Here is a 20693-nt window from a genome sequence, read left to right on the forward strand (position 1 = left end):
TTCCCCAGTAATTTAATAATAAATATAATAATATAATGAAATAAAATAATTTTAAAGGGTTTGAAATGCATGTTTGTAGATGATCAAAGCAAATAGCAGCCATAATGTCTAAAAATTCAAACAAGGTCTTAAACTCTCTTAGATGGCACAGCCTTCATCCCAGCCTGCCGAGTGGCATTCGAGTGGCACTAGCAGTGCCACTGGGGTTGTCTTTCTCTCTCTTGTTTGAGTTTTCAGTGAAAAGCGTGTGGAGATCCTTACTTCGGCGCTGCTCCGCTGTGGGGGTTTTTTTGTTTGTTTGTTTTTTTGTCGTTTTTTTTAAAGGCAGAGGCGATGCAGTGGTGGAAGAGGGCCACAGCAGTAACACTGTGTAGCGCCACCTGCAGGGCAGGCAAGGCAAGGCCAGGTGACCGGAGTAGCCCTTCTCACAGTGCTTCTCACAGACGCAGAATAACAAAACAGCTTAATACTTTCCCAGATCTGTGAGCAAAGCCAATTTATTAAAATAAAATTGTACTTGATTTAAATAGAAAACTAAAGTTAATTTAAAGAAATAAAATGAAAAATAGAGATAAAAGTTTAATTAAAATGTGATTTAATAGGATATAAAGTGTTTAAAGGGGGAAGAAATGGAAAGATGAAACCGGAGTGCTAATTAAACCTTTCATCGCCCCCTTATCACTCATTAACACTGATACAGGAGTTGACATGGACGTGAGCTGTTACTATGGATACAGGCCACATAGCAGTAGTGTCTAGAGAGCTTTGCTAACAGACTGCAGGGTGAAGGATGTCACATTTAGGAGCCTGCCTTGAAGCACCGTAACAGAGCAACAGAACACAAACTTGGCCGTTGGTGCGGGCCGTGTGTTGCCCCGTGGTGGTGTGGTCAGAGAGCTGAGAGCACTACTCCAGTGCCCTCCTCACGCCGAGGCCCCACACCACTCTCTCGTCCTTTGGGCTCTGCGTTCCTGCTTTCTGCCCTCCTTGCCTTTCTTTTGGTTTTCTTTCTCTTTTTTTGTTCTTTCTATTTTTCGTTGTCTGTTTGTCTTTCCTTTTCCCTTAACTCTCTCATTCATTCTCTCTCTCTCCACTCTTCTTTGAACAGACTCGCTGCTCTGCTTGTCTCAGCTCACGTTGGACACCTGCTCGGTAACACATGCATGTATGCCCGCGCGCGTGTGTACGCATGCCGTATGGGTCTGTTGGTTATGGGTGGTATTTATTTAGTGAACCATGTGCCTTTGTGATGTCTCTGGCAGTTTGGGTGTGTTTCTGACTGTAAGCCAACTAGCCACTGAAGTTCCTCAATGGCTTCATTTGCATGGGTTTGCTTTGTGTGGGTTCTTTGCATGTATGTAAACTAGTAAGTAGCTTAACCTAGCAGAACTGTCCCCTACAGGCAAACCGGGCCCATCAGTTTGAAATCGGTGATTCAAGAAATGCACTGCATTGTTGTATTGCTACAGGTTTGTATGTCTAAGATGAACAGAATGCATTAAAAGAGGATAAAATGTCCCTCGTCTTGCCTGCTGAGGCCAGTGGGATTCTTAAATGAGGTTTTCCAGAACCAAATGTTTAAAAAACAAACATTTAAAAACTTGCCAGCCTGCATTAAGGTAACTGCTGTACAGGTTACTAACATCTCACTGAGTGCGACCAAAGCAGAGAATGAGGGAGAGGGCTAGAATAAAAATAGGAGTAAGAAGCGAGTGAGAGAGAGAGAGAGAGACGGGGCCTGACTGGAGGAAGCATGTGAAGGGTGAGGTGAGGGCAAAGGAGGAAACTTTGTTAGGTGTTACGCTACTTCAGAGGGACAACAGGTGCTGCACCAGCTCAGCGAGAGCTGCGCAGAAGTCTTCCTCCTCCCGCCGTCCTCTCCTGCTGGTGTCCTGCTCCACCATGCTGAGAGGTGCCTCCAACCTACAGTCTCTCCTCTTAGCCTTACAGTACTGACTTGACCTACAGTTGTTGGTGACTGCTGACCTGACCTCATCAGTAACATCAGAGCGATCTAATTGAAGAGGTCGTTCACCTTCTTTCTCTTCCTCTCTCACTTGTTTGCACTTGCTCTATTTCTCTCTCTCTCTCTCTCGCTCTTAGCCAATCGGAGAGGAGCTGGCCACGCGGTGACGAACATTCTAGCCAAAGAGCTGCTGCAAGAGGACACCCCACCCAGTGCCGTGTCCAAGAAGAAGCGCTTGGACACTGAGAGCAGGAAGGCAGAGCCTGTGGAAGACGCGGGGTCATTGGAGGATCTCTTGGATAGTGCCCTATCGCGGTCAAACTAGGACCTACGTTGTTGACCTCACCCTTTCTTGTTGAAGATGTTGGGAGTTTGGGGATACAGTGCTTGGGGTCTACCAATGAGGGCTGGGCTCTCTTTGAACCCCAGAGAAATCCTTCACGCCATTGGCCTCTCTCACAGAGGAGCACTTGAAGCACCCCTCACTCTAACCCCCCCCCCCCCCCCGCCCCCGCCTTTCTCTCACTCACTCTGTTTGAAAGCAATAAGTAACAACCCAAAGATCACAGTAGATTTGTTAAATATTCTCGTCATGCCTGCTGCAATCCAGCACTTAGCCTTAAAAAAAATGTTTTATCAGTCTCTCTCCCCGCGTCTTTGTTGTCTACACTTAGGGTTTGAGGTTTGTTTTTGGTTTCTAGGTTAAGTTGTGCCTACTATGCAGAACAGTTTGTATGCAAAGTGCTGGAAAATGGTTAGGCTTGGTGCCAACTGATTGCTTAAAAAAGTACAATATCAACACGATGTCCAATGGGAGTGTGCCTTAGGTGTGGGTGTGACCAGTTACAGGTGTTCTCTCTGACTGATCAGTTCCTCTTCACTTTGCTCTGTGTGTGTGTGTGTGTGTGTGTGTGTGTGTGTGTGTGTGTGTGTGTGTGTGTGTGTGTATTTAGAGAATGAAGGTCTGAGACCTCATCATACGATGAGGTGTTTTTTTTAAATTTAATTTCTTCTTCCTGTGTTGCTATTCTAAGTAGATTTTTCTAGTCCTTTAGAGCGCTCAGTGTTGCTGATCCTATGATTATCTTGTAGTTTCTCGTTAAGGTGTGTGTCTGCACATGTTTACCCACTGTCCTTCCCAATTACCAAACTGCCTCAACTGTCAGAAATGCTGTGTCCAACACTGCTGTCTTGCGTGTTCGTATGCACGCGTGTTTTATTTGTCAGCACGCGCATGCATGTGCACCACAGGGGCGAATACGCGCGCATGCGCCTTTCTGCTCCGCTTCCTGTGCACTCTGGTGCTACTGCAGCAGACACACCCACTCTGCTCGTCTGTCTGTGTCTTACCAGGGTGGCTTTGCCGTGACTCGTACAACGTGAACAAACTGTCTTCTGTATGCGCGTGGAAAGGCAAAGCTGCATTCCATCCCTCCTGTCGAAACGTAACACGACTGCAACTTTCAGAGAAGGGTTTGGCACTGGTCCCTACATCCCTCAGTCGGTCAGGTCTGCTGTGCTCACCTCTCCACTCACGCTGTCTGCTCAGATCACAGTGGATGTTTCAGTTTTCTGCTTCACAGCTCAGCGGAAGGTTGCTTTCCGCTTCGTTGCTTTTGAACACGTCATCGGGAAATAAATACGGATTGTTTATACTGTTGAAATAAAATACTGTTTGAAAATACTGTTTCAAAAATACTGTTTGAAATGCGCATTGTTTCTCCAAACCTGCACACATTTCACATGCGTTTTAAACAAGTTTTTGCCTGTGGACGGTTTTGGACGTTTGGAGTGACTGTATTGAATAAAGTCTACAGCCTGCGTTAAGATTAGCATCGGGATACTTAACAAACAGGATGTGAAGGCCTGTGGGAACACAGCCTTGCAGAGCCCAGAGACGTCTGGGTGTTCTGCAGTAACGTCAGTGTATTAGCTTGGTTGCATCGCCTCTACAGAGAGGAGTGATGAATCTTGTTCTTGGGCGAGTGAGCTTTGTGGTCTTCATCAGTGGGCAGAGCAGGAATCTTAACACCAGCGCTGTGTGATGAGTGTCTAAGGAGTCTTTACATCACCACTGTGGATGTACCCAAGCAGTTGAGCTTGTTTGGAGCACTTTTCACTCATTTGTAGTGTGGCCGTCTTGTGTGCGTGGTGAAAACCCTGACTCTCTCAGGCACCTTGGTTTTCTTAATTTGTCATTACCACAAACAAACCTCTTGTGCAGAACTATCCAGCGAATCAGAAATCGTACTGAAACTTTCCATTCAGAGGTTCAAAAGTGTCTGATAAAGCTTAGAAGTAGGTCATTTTTAATGCTTCTGATACCTGCACCTTTAGCTCTGTTCTCACAAGCGTTGGATCCTGGTTATGGTTTCTTTTTGAAAATGAAAGCTTCTGAGATTCAGGTAGCCCTTTTTTTAACCAAGCTAGATGTTTTCATTTGACTTACCAGATTTTCGGAGCATTCTGGAAGTCAGTGGCCAGTTTAAACTACTGATATCTGCTGGAGTCTGTGTGAAGACCTTGATGAACCTTCACTAAAACTGAATGGTCCTTTTCTAAATTGTTAAACAAGCATATGATATTAACAAATATATGTGCTTTGGGGGACATTCGATCACTGGAGAAGAACACAAAAGGCTTTCTGATTTTGTCTTTACTTTGTTCCCCCTATTTTTAAGGACAGTTTTTCAGTTAAACTTTTTTATTGTTGATTATTTTATTGTAAGAATATTCATTTTCATTTGTGTTAATTCATTGTGTATATTGAATTATATTTAGTGAAATGATTTGCTTCCAAGTCTGTTAACACACAATCTGTTAACACAATCTTTGCCATTAAAATTGTTTTCAGTAGCATGTCATTTTGGGTTGTGTGTTCTGTGTATGAAAGATGAGATGTGGTGCCATGTTTGTGTGGATCGAATGTGCAATCAGAGTTCAGTCTGTTGAGTGTCAACCGCCCCAGTGGTTTCCTACACATTTAATTTTAGGCCCTTACAAGTACAGAACAAAAGTGAGTGTGCGTGTTTGTGTGAATAGTGTCTTTTTGTTTAAAATGCAGTTCCGATTTGGAATTTCCTCCAGCCTAATCCTAGAAGCTCTGCATGATCAATCTTCCACAGCTTTCACACTACATCATGACACGCAATCCCGCTGGCTGCAGTGGCCTTGCTTTTGGACATTAGGTAAAGACAGGACAACAGCTGCTCCTGAGACTCTCGCTTTCTCTCTAGCAGAACCCCATCTAGGTCTCCTCTCTAGGGTCATTTAGGACAGACGGGTACATTCTGTTGCTTCTGTTACCATCACTGCAGCACTAGAGAGGGATGAGTGTTTGGATAACTTGAGGAATGTTGGAATACTATGTTGCCATGTGGCTCATTCCACTAAGAACAAAACAGATTAATTCTCATGCCTTGATGATTGCAGCCACAGCAACATGTGCTAAACATATTTCACTATAACAGCCAGTAGGCTGTGTGAGGTTCTAGGCTAAGCTACTCTACACCTCCCAGGGCATATCACATGACTCCTGTTGACATTTTAGGATGATGGCATCCTTAAGATTCAGTTTCCTCTTTTATTTTTGAGGTTTTCAGGTCTCAAGTATCAAGACAGACAAAGCAATGGTTTTGATCCATTAGACCTTTCCTGTATTTAGAGATGTGTTTCAGGCCTCTATGCAGGCTCAGCTAGGAAGTCAATCACAATTGCTTAGGGACATTAAAAGCAAAACATCTGCCTCCATTCTCAGCAGCAAGTATAAGGGCATCTTGCCTGCCTGTGCCAGTCATGTAGGGGAGAGTGGGGTAAGATGAGCTTTAGTCAACCTATAGCGAAGGGCATATGAGACAGTACGTCTCGTAAGTTTGGGATGTTTGCCAATGTACCTAACTGTTAACAAAATAGGGGGTCCCAAAACCGGTCTATTGGCTGAACTTGCTTGTTAGGCGTAGGTTCGGAGAAATCAATTACTATTGTATTAAACAGATTTTAAAGTGTTATTGCAAACATTTATAATTAAATTACCACCCATTGTAATGATTGTATTGGTGTTCATGAAATAAATATAAACTACTACTATTTTGTCTACAGTTCAGAAACCGGACAATGGTTTTAAATTTTAAATGAAATTTTAAGTTGAATGAAATTTTTGTTCTTTTGAGGAACATCCACAGATCTTGTCCCCATCATAGTTACAATGATGTTTTGACCACAAGATGTGTCTGAAATCTGTATTTCCTGAACCCTGTTCCTTGGAAACCTTGCCTGCCTCCTCTTCCTCCTCACCAGACACCAGCCACGGTTTTTATTGGTTTCTTCTGTCAGGTGTCTTCCAGAAGATTGAAGCTTTGTGATCATTTCCTGAACAGGATGTTTTGGGTCTTCCTTCATCTTTGGGGTGTATTAACGGCTTTGTGTTGGACAAACCTAACTGTCTGTTTTCAGCATTCTTAGGCTCCAAAAGTGGTTTGGAGGATCGTAATGACTGCTGCTTTTTTGCTTTTATCTTGCTAAGGCCTTGAGCTAATGGGCATTACCAAGTGTCTCTCTTTCTCTCTCTCTCTCTCTCTCTGTGTCTCTGTGTGTGTGTGTGTGTGTGTGTGTGTGTGTGTGTGTGTGTGAGTGAGAGAGATGTAGGAATCAGTCAGGCTTCTCTCTAACTCTTCCAGTGTGTAATTCCAGCATTAATTGCTGGATTTTGTTGGATGCGAGTAATAGAATTTAACTGCTCTGGACTTTTAATTCCTTCGATTCAGCTTTTTTTTTTTTCTCCTCCCCCTTATTCTCTCGTGTGTTTCACTTTCATCTTTCATATTTTTTTCTCTCTTGTGTCTACACTGCAGTGTTTCATCTCTTTCTCATCATTGTTTAATTTTCTCTCACCTGTCGCTCTCTGGTGTGGCTTGGCGGCCGCGTCGGGTCTTGTTGGACTAAATGAGCCATAAGAAGCCAAGATCTGACGAACAAGGGAGAGAGAAATGGAGATATGGTCATGATGAAATGATTAGTGTGGGGACTCAAGAGAAGACAATATCTGCCAAGACTATAGAGGTCTGAGTGAGTTCAAGTCAACCACAGCAGAGCAGCATCTGCACCAGTGTGTATGTCTACACAAACAACCACTTGCAAAATGTTTGTGAATATGAACATAGAAGAAAGTTTGACTGTTTGTCAAATATTTGAACTTGAGTCTTTTGCATATGAAATGATAAATGTTTGTTTCTGACATTTGCTGGCCTCTGTGCATTTGTTTGCCTAAGCAGATTTTGTCTTTGTTTGTAATTATTTTCAGATGACATTTCCACACATTCATGCTTATTAATCCTTCAGTGCTGTTCTCTCCTTTCCACATTTCCTGCTTGTAAGTAATTTATTCTCCCCTGCCTTATTATCCAGATGATTGTGGCAAAAAGCACAAAGTGTTGGCAGATAATTGGCTCAGTCGTGGCCCGGTGACGCAACATCCACATTGGTATAATAATGAGCTCTGTACAGGCAAGTGACCAATCAGAGACCAGGGGTCCGATTCCCAGGCCAGCTGATTGGCTGGCTTGGTGTCTCTGTGGTCTCCAGGTAGCCGGGTGAATGTTGGAGAATATTTTACCCTCTCTGAGGGGTGGGGTCACAAGAGTGAGAGAAGAGGCACAACTAATACCCTTGCCCATGACTGACGTGCTTTTTCTCTGGCGCTCACTCTCGCGTTGGAAAATTCACATTCTTCTTGCTCTGTGTTTCATGGAGGTTTTTTTCTAGCAGTGCTGGCACTGCACCATTTGTCTTGCTTTCCAAGTCTAATCTGTCCAGGCCTGGACTCCCCCCTTTCTAAATACCTCCCTTTCATTCTCTCCTTTCTTCTTAATTAGCAAAGTCTGAAAATAAAGCGCTCTGCACTTTTTTTTTCTTTCTTTTCCCAGCTTGAGCCCACCTTTGCCCTGGGGTTTCTTCTTCATGACAGTTAGCTGAGGCTGACTCAGGAGAAACTGTTCAACCCCAGAGAAAGAGCTGGAAAACAGAAGAAATGGCACTGGAGGGTGTGTGTTAGAAATGGACATGAGACTTCCTTGGATTAAGAAGGAAATGCCTTTTTTCCTATTAAAATAACAATAATCCTAACTGTTGTTATAATCAATATTAAATCCACACCCCTGGGTTTTCTTTTGGTGTAACACTGAGAAACCTCCTACTGTCGTGGGATTATGTTGACCTATACTAGCGTAGCTGCCACTTGATGAATCCTACCTTGATGAAATGAATAGCATTCCACTCCCCACGCGTCTGCTTGGTGGTTTGTAGTCTGGGAGGCCAAGACATGTTGTGTAGGAAGATGCAGTAACCACATGTTCTGCTAAAGGTTTCAGGATGGAGGAGGGCCATCAGACCCAGTTAACAGAGTTATCCTGGCTTGGCTAGCTCGTGAAGTTACGCTAAGATTTGCTAGCTTGTGGAGTTAAACCTGGCTTGGCTAGCTCGCCGAGTTGAGCCTGGCTTGGCTAGCTTGCGGAGTTTGGGCTGCAGATGACAGTGGCGATGTTTGGGACCAGCGCTGTGTTATCATCACTGTCATGTCTGTAAAGGTGTGTGTGTGTGTGTGTCGGGATTTTTTGCTGCATGTGCATTCCAGGTCCAGTGTCAGGTTTTTCCTTCCATTTCCAGTTTCAACTCCACTCCGTTCCTCACCAGATGTTGCGCATGTTGTATATACCATAAATATTGTTTGGTGTTGGATACTATTCCCATGTATCTTTCTTTTTCTTAGGTTATTTAGTGTATTTTCTTTTGTTAGTGTGGGTTTTGTTTGTTGTTTTGGCCAGGGTCATTCCTGAAGCAAATAACATGTTTGTTTGTTTGTAAATAATTACCACTTTATTATACACTGGTTTCAGGTTTCTTTTTTTCTTTAACGGTTCCATTATCGACATATACAGATTAGTGTTACAATGGTGAGGATATATGCGCATATGCCTGTGTTTCAAATAGAGAATTAGAGTTTTGGTATATGAGCTTGAGCGTGATTGGCTGCTGGTGGTAGGGTGTGTGCGCGCGCGTGCGTATTAAGTTGTAGGTTTTTTTCTTGCTTCCCTCTCGTGTGAGAGGGACAGTATGCCCTCTGAATGTTAACTAGTATGGCTTACCCCCTCAAGCCTGGTACAGTGAGCACTCTCCCACACACACCCCCGGCAGAAGAACGGTGGCACACACGCTGAATTAAATTTCAGTGTGAAGATGAATATGAAGGCTACCACTGTGGTGGAGTGTGTGTGAGCCTCCAGCTGTATCTGAATCTGATCTGTCACACACACACGAATCAGTCATCGGACCTCTAAGACCATGTACACTACCTCTCAAAAAGTGTGTGTGTGTGTGTGTGTGTCAGAGATTGGTCTATTTTAGTCAGTAGTGGTTTGTCCTGAATTAGCCAAGTCCTGAGAAAGTGTGGATGACGAGGATTGTGGGTAATAAATGGGAGAAAGTGTGACTGAGGGTGTTTGAGGCTGTTTGTTAATGACTAACCAGCTGCCACCTCGCCCTCACGGATTGGCAGGTTTTTGTAGTTACTCAGTGGCAAAGTGATGCGATAACTACCACAACCTCTCTTTGCTCCAGGCATGCAGAAGAAGCCCTTTCTAAATAAGGCTGTTGTCCATCGTGTCCCGAGTCACTTCCGCAGATGGAGTAGCGCGGACGTGGGAGCAGGGCCGATGAGTAGATGTCTCCTTGCCTTTCTGCTAGATTAGGTCGCATGTTTCTTGGCTTCCTAGGGAGCTGTTGTGTATCGGGACACCTTGTATTCGCACGCTGACAGCGATTATTGTACGTCCAGCCAGTGCTTTATGCTCATTAGTAATTCACACCAGAGCCCCCTGCACCACTCGAGAGCGCTTATTGGCGGCAATGATGTCACCTTGGGTTTGTCTCCGAGGCTCATATGACTGACATCGGCCCCCTTTCTCCCAACTCCCTCTTTGATCACCATTTGTGCCTCATCTGTCACCACTGTGTCTCATCTGCCCTGATCTCGCTTCTCTGGCTTCCTCTGAGCCTCCCTGCTCTGTCTGCTCGCCACGTGGGCTCAGGGTTTGAACGGCCGGATCCGCCCTACAACAGTGGAGTAGCACAGGGAGAGTGTGCTGGCATGGTCTCAAATGCCTCACTGTGTGTGTGTGTGTGTGTGTGTAAAGGTGCTTACAGCTCTTTAGCAAGGTTGAATAATGCTATGAATAAGACACAGAGTTTAACTTTTTTCCTCCTCTCTCCTTGTCTTAGTCCTGACTAGCGTTGGCCTGCTTTTTTCATGCCCTCCTTCCCAGGACTTCCATCCTCTTCTCTCTCTGCTGTGGACTCTGTGCTTAGGCGTTCACAGGAAGTGGGGGGAAAAATGTTTTGAAAGCTTTCCATATGTCCTTTTGTGTTTTCTTGATGATTGAGACAGACATGCGCTGTCTTAAGGTAACGTGACGAGCCCATTCCAGCGCTCCGGAAAGTGTGAACGTGTGTGAGGGGAAAGAGGAGGAGTTGAGTGTTGCTGTAGAAACGGAGAGGGGTGAGATTCACTGAGAACAAGATGAAAGTGAATGTTCCGTCAGGATGAAAAGAGCCACGCCCTTCCGTCTGACAACTGAGACAGACGGCGGGGCAGAGGTGTGGTTGCCATGTGGGTAAGACGGAGGTCGTGGGAGCTGGGAAGGTGTTGCCGTGCCAACATGGGTCCTGGCTGTAGTTTACCGCCAATACATCGTACATTAGGAATTACTGCAGCCATTGCAGTGACAGTGTTTTCACTGTGGATAGATACACTGTTCAGTTTATACTCACCATCATCTCCATGACAACATATACAAATGCCTTTTGTAGAGGAGATAAATGGTCAAAACAAATGTTTAATATTACATTTGCATTATAAAGTTGATTTCAGTACAAACTCGCAGGACCTTAGGATGTTTACAGTGAAATGGATTTTATAACAGTGTGCTTTTGGAAGAGTGTGTGCGGCATGCTTTGCAAGCTTGTAATGGATCTGTGATGAATACAGATTAATGTTTGCTCATTGTGCTTTCGCCATTCTTTGTGTAACAGCTCCGTTGTTATGGCCGTCATGGCTTCCTCCATCATCTTTCGTTTGAGTCATGACTCCTCACTGTAGCATTCTGTCTCATGTCCATGTCCTGACTGAGAAGACCTTACTACGTGTTTACAGGATGTCCGTCACCTAAAGAGAATATGGATTTCCTATCTTTTCATCATTGCTGTTCCAGGGATATCACCAGGCTACACCAAAAAAAAAAAAAAATTTAATTGATAAATAATAATAAAAATGAATATTGATAATACAATTGAGGATGGAGCTTCATGTGGCTGTCTGTCTGTGTAATCATAGTCATCCATCTACAAATTACATTCATTATTATTTATTAAAATGAACTAGTGTACATTAAAATGTAACCTTCAGACATCTGATTATACTGATGTACTGATCCACTTTAACCCTGAATTGTTTCACAAGGTCACATCGCCATTTCACTAAATGTCAGTTGCAAATATCTTCATAACTACAGAACATAAAATGATGTGAAATATCTCCGTCCTGCCTGGGGCCTCATTACCCACCATAAAACCTGTGTAAGGTCACAGTAATGGGACTGAACATGAACTTTGCCCTCTGGAGATGCAGATGTGAAGGTTCTTCTAGTGGTTATAGATTAGACGCTTCAGATGAAAATGTTAGGCCTCTCAGGTTCTTCAGTTTCTGCTTTTAACAGGAGACATGAGGAAGACCCTTAGACACCCCCTGGAGATTTCAGTGCTAACCACATATTTCCCCCCAGAGCGACATGTGGCGGCCATACTGCATGTTGTTTCCAGATGAAGCCGACTGGTAAAGAGAATATTTTCTTTAATGTTCAAATATCCTATTCTACATTTTGGAAAAAAACAAAATGTGGTTTTGTTTGTTTTTTTAAAACATTTAAAAATTCAGAGGGAATGCTGAAAAAAATAAAATTCCTTCATGTCACAGATAGCCACACACTGCCATTTCAGTGTTCTAGGGGTCCTTCTCTCCTCTGTTGGTGTTCTAATTGTAATACCCAGTATGAGTACCACATGAACAGAACAAAACAAAAAAAAAATAATGAAGAGAATGACTGGAAGGATTTTCTGGGACGTCCAGCACACACGTCAGTTCATCTAAAAACGGCGTTCTGGAGCCAGCAGATGAGCATGGTTGGGGAGGGGCCTGAGGATGGGGTGGGGCTTGAGGTTGGGAGGAGCCACAGAGCTGTCACCTGCTACCACATGAAGTTCCACACCATGGTCTGTGTATGCCCTCACCATACCAGACAGACCAACAAAGGGGTTGTAGAGCCCAGGCTGGGTACCATTCATTTAACCACGTAACAGTTCAGGAAAATGTTGTGCTTAGGGTCAGTCCTGTAGGTTAAACTGAAAAATCACAGATTCACATGGTTTTGACGTTATTTACACAATTCAAAGCACCAAAGGTAATTCAACGCTTCCAACAATGACGGTTAACCTGCGTTCTTAAATGCTATTCTGCCGGGTTGTGTGCAGAAAGAAAACATGTTTTGAGGTTTGACTCTGTTGTTTTGAGAATGTGAAGACACCCCACCAAGGGAGTGGAGCCAACATCTCAGAACATCCCTGGCAATTGCCACAGAAGCTGAACAACACCTGTCGCCATGACGATAATGGGTGGACACAATTCTTTCTCAGTGTAGCATATCTAACGTGCTTCAGATTCACCCTCGGTTTCCCCTCACACTCAGTGGGCCCACTCACAGCTCAGTGAACTGAACATTGTACTCTGATGCTAATACGCCTGATCTTAATGCTGGAAACATGCTGTTTGTGTTAGATACTAACCGTATGTGTTGATATATAGGTCTTCTTTTCTCCTGGCCGGTTGCCGTTGGTCCTCTACAGGGAGGGACGTCGGTTGGTTGCGCCACAGTAGCCTGTTATACCCTGAAGAAGGGAGATTTCGCTCTGCTTTTACACTGAAGGTTTGAAGGAGGTTTTGTTTTGCTCTCACCAGTCCGTGCTTTTCATTAGCTTTGTTTTGTGGTCGTCCTGTTTTGTGGAAAATAGCAATTCTTTTAATGTCCCTTCCTTTTTCAATCTGTTTTCAAGATCCAACCCCCCCCCCCCCCCCCCCCCCCTGCTCCCAAAGAAGAGAGACCGTGGTTCTGCAAGCACTTACACTGTGGGTGGGTGTGTATGGGGGGGTTATATGGATTAACATCTTTTTCTTCTCATCTCAACAAAGGGCTATTTATCACTCTATGCCAAAGGGAGAGAGAAGAGACATAGCCTCTTTTTTTTCCTCTGAGGGTCTAGGGGTAGTTTGTCCTGATGCTACGTCACTAAGCTGGTCAGTTTTAACAACATATAGCATTTTCATGTTTACATTTACATTTATGGCATTTACCTGACTCTTTTCTCCAAAGCGACTTACAATATGACTGAGTACAACTGGAGCAACTGAGGGTTAAGGGTCTTGCTCAGGGACCCAACAGTGGCAGCGATGGAGCTTGAACCAGCAACCTTCCAATTACAAGCCAATTGCCTTAACCACTGCCATGCTGACCTTTCTTCTTGTTTCTGGCCAGGTAGCAGAGAGTACAGATTCACTCGTATCACTCCAGCGTCTGTGTGCGTCATATCAACGCCATTCCCAAAGGCTGGTGAGAATCCTTGTCTGTATTCTTGTCTCACAGCTGACAAAATGTGCCAAGATTTTGGCAGAGGAAGCCGGGGTAGAGCCTTTCATAGAGAGAAAGAGAGCAAGTGTGAGAGAGTGCGAATGAGAATGAATCAAAATCGCAAAGTAAAAACAGGCATGAAAGAGAAGCCTGTTAGCTAGCCCAGCTTTTCCCTCCCTCCATTAGAGCCCAGCCTCTGCGTTTGAGTTTAGTTAGCTTTGCATGCTGTGGGCCTGCGAGTGCGTGAAGCTCACTGTGCTCCTGTGCGTGGGCAGCACCTGCTGGCTGTGAGACTACCACGTGTTGTTGCATTTACACTCTACGTCAGAGGGATTTACCTAAGGATTCACTTAACAGCTTAGTTTAAATCCTTCAAGTAGAAATGGCATTTCGTAAGCATCTTTAGTATTCCACAAATACCTATACTAATCAACTTATAATCATTCATATACAAAACATGCCACATTTGGTGCAGTATTGAAGGGAGTATTGATCTCAGACTATAAAGTATTAAACAAATAAACACTGTGTTGTTAGTCATGTTAATGTAATGTAATGTGTCTTTATTCCGTCTTCTAGCCGAGCCTTTCTCTCTTTGAGGTAGTTTGGGTTAAGTTCGTTACAGAGGGTAGCATTCTGCACCATTTGAAAGTCTGCTACCTCTCCGTGTCCAAACAGATGTTTAAAACATTGCACCTTTTTCATGGTGTCCATTAAACCCAAGTGGAGAAGCTGTTAAACATTCTGAGCGTTCAGAAAAGGGACAAAATGTTCCTGTTTCTGCTGCTTTGGCTGGATGCTACTTCTCAGCTGAGAGAAAGCACCTGCACAGGTGCAACCTCCTTTAGCAGAATAAAAATACTCCCAGTCCAGCCATCACAAATGGAAAGACTGCACCTACTTAAGTATTAAACCATAGCTTTGGTCTCACACCCCTTTTTACACATGCAAATGATCCAGATTTCTTATGTTATGGTATTAGCTATGGAAATAACATCAGAATATCACTGTCAGAAATGGCTATGAAGGATTAATGGTTTCAGAACATTTTATTTGAAATGTCAGTGTTCAAGAGAAAATAAAACAGCAATATAAATATTAGCATATAAAATAAAGAGCAATGCTGAGGAGCTGGCGGTTATAAGATGGTCCAGCAGGGTACAGAAAGCATTACAGCATGGCAGACACACGGAATATTCATATCTGAGTCTTCATTCAGACATTAAGAAGCAGTTTGCACATATGCACAACAGGAATCACAAAAATAAGGGTGAGGCTTTTTAAGAGGGTTAGGAGGTTCTTTTTATCTTGTTTACACATGTGCCCCTTGAAGGGCGATCAGGATGAGAAGGGGGATGAATGCAGAAATGTTTGTGTAAACAGCAAGTCTCTAGTCTACGTGTCACTTTAAGTCCTTAAAAGTTAATCTGTTTATTTACAGTCGTATTAGTTGACCTTCATATACTAAATTACTACTTTTGCAACACATTTTCCAGAACATTAAAGCATTTATTTTTATTTGTTTTTCTTGTTTTACTAAAAAATAAAAGTGATGCAACACATTCCAGTAGGAAGCCCGTGGTCGAGGCTTAGAATATCAGAAAAGGTTGTTCTTGTTGGATGCGCTATGTGCACTGAATATCCTCTGTATAGTGTTATTTTCTATTTACAAGTTACCATTTCTTCATCACTGAGTGGAAGGGTTCTCAGACTACACAACGACTGGAGGGCCCAGGAATGGCCTGGTCATGAACCCTCTGTTCTCACGTGTTCTCACGTGTTCTCACGTGTCCTCAGTGCTAGAACTGTTTTACCATTATCTTCAGCATATATTCACGGGTTTAGTCAAAACAAAACAAAAAAAAAGCTTGGAAATACTTCTGAACTCAAGCAGAAAAAGACGAGAAGTGTTCGAGTGTTCACGAAAGATAAATCTCTTCTGGAGTGGGAGGCAGTTGGTAATAATACACTCTGGCTGTTAAAGTACACACACTTATTTTGGCTCTGTGAAACACCCAAAGGCAAGAAAACAGTTAAAGATGGAGAAACTGCATTTCAAAAGGACTGAAGTTAAACTTTTTCATTCTAACATCTAATTGAACTTTTCTGGGTGAACTTTTCTGTCAAGCAATGCATAGTTCAGCTTCCCTTTATAGGATGTTATAATGTGGCTTCATGCAAAAACAATTACCTGTGTTATTACAGTAAAGATTCTCAAAGGTTGAAACCTCACAGGTTAACATTTTGAGGAATTCCAACCATGGTAGCATAAGCACAGCATTGCCAGGGAAACAAACAAACAAAACATTTAAAGAATTCCAAACATAAAATGTATATACAAAAATCACCTTTTGGGTGAAGCCAGGAAATGCAGCATGGGATATGGGATTATTCATCACATTTATTGATCACTATGTTGATTTCTTTTGTCATATTGATAGTTATTAAATCATCTACACAGGTCAACCCTTCTCCCTTTGAGTGAAGCAGAGCAGAATGAACAATACGAATCATGTGAAGAGTTATGTCCCCTCACTGCTAGATATATGAGAGAGAACTGTCCTTCAAAATATTATGTACGTTTCCAAAAAAACAACAACAAAAAAAAATTAATTTAAAACAGCTTGAGTTCATTCTCCCATCCTTAGGAAACATTCACCTCGATGGGAAGTCAGAAGGAACCTAATTACATGGAAACGGACGATGGGACTGAATGAGACGGAGTCACCTGCGTGCCCACCACAACCAGACACTCGAAGGGGGGGGGAACGGGGGAACCCTTCAGACAGAGAAAACAGTGACACATTTATTCGTTTTTTGTTTACTCTCCCACCCCCACATCCGTGCTCTTCTGCCCCTCTGTGCCTACCCCCAAACCCCCCCCCCCGATATCTCCTCCCTTCTCTTGCTACTTCTTCTCCTTCTTGGCGGACTTCTTCTTGCAGGCAGGCGTCTGGGAGGCCTTGGGGGGCTCGGCCTGGGCGTCGCATGCCTGTGGCGGGGGCAGCACCTGCTGCGGGGGGAGGGGCTGCGTCGGCTGCCCGCCGGCCGTCAGCGTGGCCGTGCTGCCCGGGATGTAGACGTTCTGCCGATAATCGGGCACATGCTGCAGGGTGAACTGCGGCCCGTAGCGCGCGCTCAGTCCCATGGTGCCCGGGCCCAGCGTGTTGGTGGCCTCGCTCACCTCTGCATGGGGGAAGAAGGAAGGGCCAATGAGAGGAGTGGAGGGGAGTGGCTTAAGAGGGGTGAGGGGTGTAGCAGAGGGGTGTGTGCAAAGGTGCACCGTGCTGTAAATACAAGCTTTGTAAAACCCATAGGAGGACATTAGACACTTGATGGCTAGTCCGTGGTGATTGTGTGTGTGTGTGTGTGTGTGTGTGTGTGTGTGTGTGTGCGTGCACGCGCGTGCCTGGCTCCTCCTCCTCTTCCCCTGCTGTGCAGAGCCAAACACTCAGTGCGGTTACTCTCACATGGTGCGCACACACAGGTTCACTGATGCAAGTGACGGCCCAGCTAAGATAAACGCTGCCAAACAATGCCACAAACAGCTATCCAGGCCTTCTGACACAGTCGGGAAGCGGGACTGGTCTGGACGTGTGCACGGCGGTCGCCAACACCCTAACGAGCCTCGCGGCGACCCGTACAGTCCTGCTCTCCTCGTCTGTCCCACGTGTCCCATCCGTGACACAGTCCAATTCATGTGCTCATGGAAAGTTGCGAGAGCGAGCAGGCTGTGCTGGGGGACAGGACTGTGTCGGTAGCGGAAATAACGATGAGGTTCAGTCAGTATGACTCACATTACTGGGCACTGCTAATCTAGGCTCTAAACACAATGTTTTTTTTTTTAAATAAAGTGTTTTGGTCTACGCTGCATCACGAGTACGTGCCGCTATGTTCTGTGTCCATGGTAGGTGTGTGTGTGTGTGTGTGAATGCATGTCTTTGGGTTTTTAAGCCTGCTCACTCAGGCAGGGAACTGGGGGCGGGGGGAAAGAAGGGGTGTAACTTTCTGATTAGGACGGAAATGCTCTGCTACACTGAGCACCCGGGGGTGGGGGGGACCTTCGTGTTTATTGCTATGGCCAGTCATAGATCTGCTGATAATAAAGTGTAGGGTAGAAACACTACCTGTGTGGCCTGTTACAGTAAGAAACATTCAAACACTGAACGGTTGTGCTTTAAATAAAACTTTAACTGAGGATTTAAGAACCCTCTGTTGTGGTTTTTTTGCAGCATAACTTCCGTTTTGTTTTTAACATTCGTTTACGTGTCATTTTGGCACTAAAACAAAAAGACAGTTAACGCGTCTGAATCTGTATTTGCACAATGTGTGACGTGTAAGTCAAAGACCTCGATAGGAACAGGGCAACAGAGCAGACTGTACCGCGGCAGGGGTGTGTGAGAGAAATAGAGATGTAAGGCTCATTATATGCAGACACCTTAGGGGAGAACATGTGCACGGTGTGGAGACGAGAGAGGATGAGGGTTACTGAACCCTGAACAGGGCAGGTGGGGAGATGCAGAGCGAGGACGGCTGGGTTAGTGTGTGCTACACGCTGCGATGCTACACACGAGGAAAGGAGCGGGGCAGAGAGGCGATGCGGGAAAAGTGTGCGAGAAGGACACGGCCGTAGGTCTCACCGTTGGCGGCGGCCATCAGGGCCTGAAGCTGCTCCGCTTCAGTTGGGGGGTTGGGCCAGGGTCCAGTTCCCATGGCAACCTCTGGGGTGGCAGCAGCTCTGCAGTAGAGAGGAAGAGGAGTCGTTAACCCAATAGCCATGTTGTTTTCCTGTTTCTCCGCAGCAGGGTGCAGGCTGGGTCCACTGGTTGACCTGCTTTTCTCGCTCTCTCTCTCATAATCTTATAATTTTTCAACGCATCACTGGTTCTGTCAAGGTTGGTAATTGCTGCTGCTGTTTTCTCCTGACAAGTACAAAGATGTATGCGTGCACTCACATGCGCGCACACACACACACACAGACATTTAACATTGTTCACCCTGCATGTTGTCCTGAACAGCACTAGGCTGTAAAATGAAAAGTTAATGAGACAAGAAACAGAAAGGTAACAGCTGCCTTAAAGTAAAAACATCACACACACATTCATTCTCTCTCTCACTCACACACACACACTCCCTCTCTCGCACACAATCACTGAGCACTTCCATCTGTTCTGAGTTGAGCTTCAAAGGCTTGTTTTTAAACTCACCAATTTGCATCTACAGAGAACAAAAGCAAAAGTAGCACAGATGTGTAACACACACACACAGCTTTAGATGTATGCACAGTCTTCATTAATGTTGGTCTTCCTAGTTACCGACAGAAAACACCCTTCAGCCAGAGAATGTACCGTCTTCCCCTAACCCAGAACCACACAGCACTAAACAAGACTCATGTTGCCCTGCAGTTCCTGAAGAACCCAGATGGATTTAAGGCTAATACATTAGAGGTACATTAGAGCTTACAATGGGTCAGACGATAGTTTTTCCCAACCTGTATTAATTGCATAGACAAAAGATGATAAAGTTTATTTCAGTGAATGCAGCAGTTTGCTGACATTAATCATTAAACGTATGTGTGTGACATCTGTGACACTCTGCGACCACCTCTCCTCGTCTGTCTCTTCCTCACATCTCAACAGCGCGGGACTCTCTGTCTACCTGAGGAGAATCCTAACGGAGCATCAACACATCTGCCCTCTGCAGCCAACTGGCACAGCTCTAGCAGGACCTTTCACTCTCTAATTCTAATCAGATGTTCCTCCCTCTAGCTGTGGAGATCATGGCCAACATGATGCCTGAGGGGGAAGGGTCAGAGAATAGAATTAGACGTAGGGCCCCTGGACTGAGGGCAAAGGGTATGGACCCTGGCCTAGGTTCTCCTGGACTGCCTGAAGCAAGCCCATGGGCCTATCATTAGCCTTGCTGAGGTCAAAGGTCAGTGCCCTGAATGTGAGTGGCGTGGTTCCTACGTGGTGTCTGTACCAACATGGCGTCCGCCTGTAACAGGGTCTCATGTATAGCCCTCCAGAAACGAAAAGGAAGGTAGTGTTGACATTCCTTCAGATGCTTGTCCCAGTCAGGCACTTGTGCTAGTCTGACGCTAAGAAGGCACTAAGGGGGTTCAGCATTCTCTCCGGCTGGGCGCTGAAGGGGTTAAGGGGATGCCGGGGTCATGTGGGGTCTCACTTCCTGCTTTATACAAGCTCGAAGGCCGTTAAGCAAACCCACAGCAACACTTTGCTCTCCGCAGGAACCAGGAGACGGTCAGGAACGCTGGCGGAGGACACCTCCACGCGCTAAATGCGGAAGAGGATGAGGGACGGGGCAGGGCTGCGGAAAATCTGAGCTGGAGAGAAAGGGGAGTGGGGAAAAAAAAGAAACGCAAACACAAGGTTTTGATCGGAGAGGAGAGCGCAGAGAGGGAGCTGCTGCCAGAATCTGGAAACAGGCTGAAGACCCAGAGCCAAAATGGAGGAACACAGGACCACAGGGGACTGAGCCAGCAGCGCTGATGAGATCCAGAGCCCTGTCAGGGACCGGGGGCTGTGTTAACCAGGACAATAGCTGCTTCCAGATCAGTATGACCGCTTTAGAAATACAGCTTAACACTAGGACATTTGATCCGAGTTCAGTTTGGCAAAGTATTCCAGTAACGAGCATAAACAGCAAGATATATGATCCCAGTTTACCCATGTACAGCTTTGGGGATTGTATCGTGGTCGTTAAGCCACCATGCACCGGTGCCTCTGAAGATCGGATGCCTTGTTTGTCCCTAATTAGCTGCCTCCACTGAGCAGAGATAGCATTTCCTCTGGGCAGAATTATAACAGCCAGTGGCTATGTAATCACTTCCTGTGGTCAAGACTGCAGGCTGTCGGTCAGAGCCATGAAAAGCGCAGACAGACAATCGCCCACACACACACACATACACACACACACACACACACACACACAGACAGAGTAGAAAGCTGCGGCTTTTACGTCTACACCGTCTTAAACTT

At 45.0% G+C, this 20693-nt stretch overlaps 2 protein-coding genes across 21 annotated transcripts in view; one reads left to right on the forward strand and one right to left on the reverse strand.

Moving 5' to 3' along the window:
• The window catches only part of LOC113577151 (protein diaphanous homolog 1), an 85427-nt gene extending 82960 nt beyond the window's left edge, over nt 1–2467 (forward strand). For 2 of the 3 annotated variants that reach the window (XM_035521919.1, XM_027009639.2), the window contains one exon: nt 2104–2467. In XM_035521919.1, coding sequence (XP_035377812.1) covers nt 2104–2291 — 188 coding nt within the window. In that variant the 3' untranslated portion in view covers nt 2292–2467. Of the gene's footprint in view, nt 1–1108; nt 1153–2103 lie in introns of all 3 variants that reach the window. The other variant, XM_035521923.1, reaches the window with a different exon arrangement.
• Nucleotides 2468–14722: 12255 nt separating this feature from the next.
• LOC113577132 (protocadherin gamma-A11-like) overlaps nt 14723–20693 on the reverse strand; it is a 112791-nt gene continuing 106820 nt past the window's right edge. For all 18 annotated transcript variants that reach the window (XM_035521421.1, XM_035521394.1, XM_035521441.1 and 15 more), the window contains 2 exons: nt 18333–18430; nt 14723–16878 (listed from right to left, as the gene is read on the reverse strand). In XM_035521421.1, coding sequence (XP_035377314.1) covers nt 16601–16878; nt 18333–18430 — 376 coding nt within the window. In that variant the 3' untranslated portion in view covers nt 14723–16600. The remainder of the gene's footprint in view (nt 16879–18332; nt 18431–20693) is intronic.

The sequence above is a fragment of the Electrophorus electricus genome, chromosome 2 (genome assembly GCF_013358815.1).
Source record: "Electrophorus electricus isolate fEleEle1 chromosome 2, fEleEle1.pri, whole genome shotgun sequence".
Lineage (NCBI taxonomy): Eukaryota > Metazoa > Chordata > Actinopteri > Gymnotiformes > Gymnotidae > Electrophorus > Electrophorus electricus.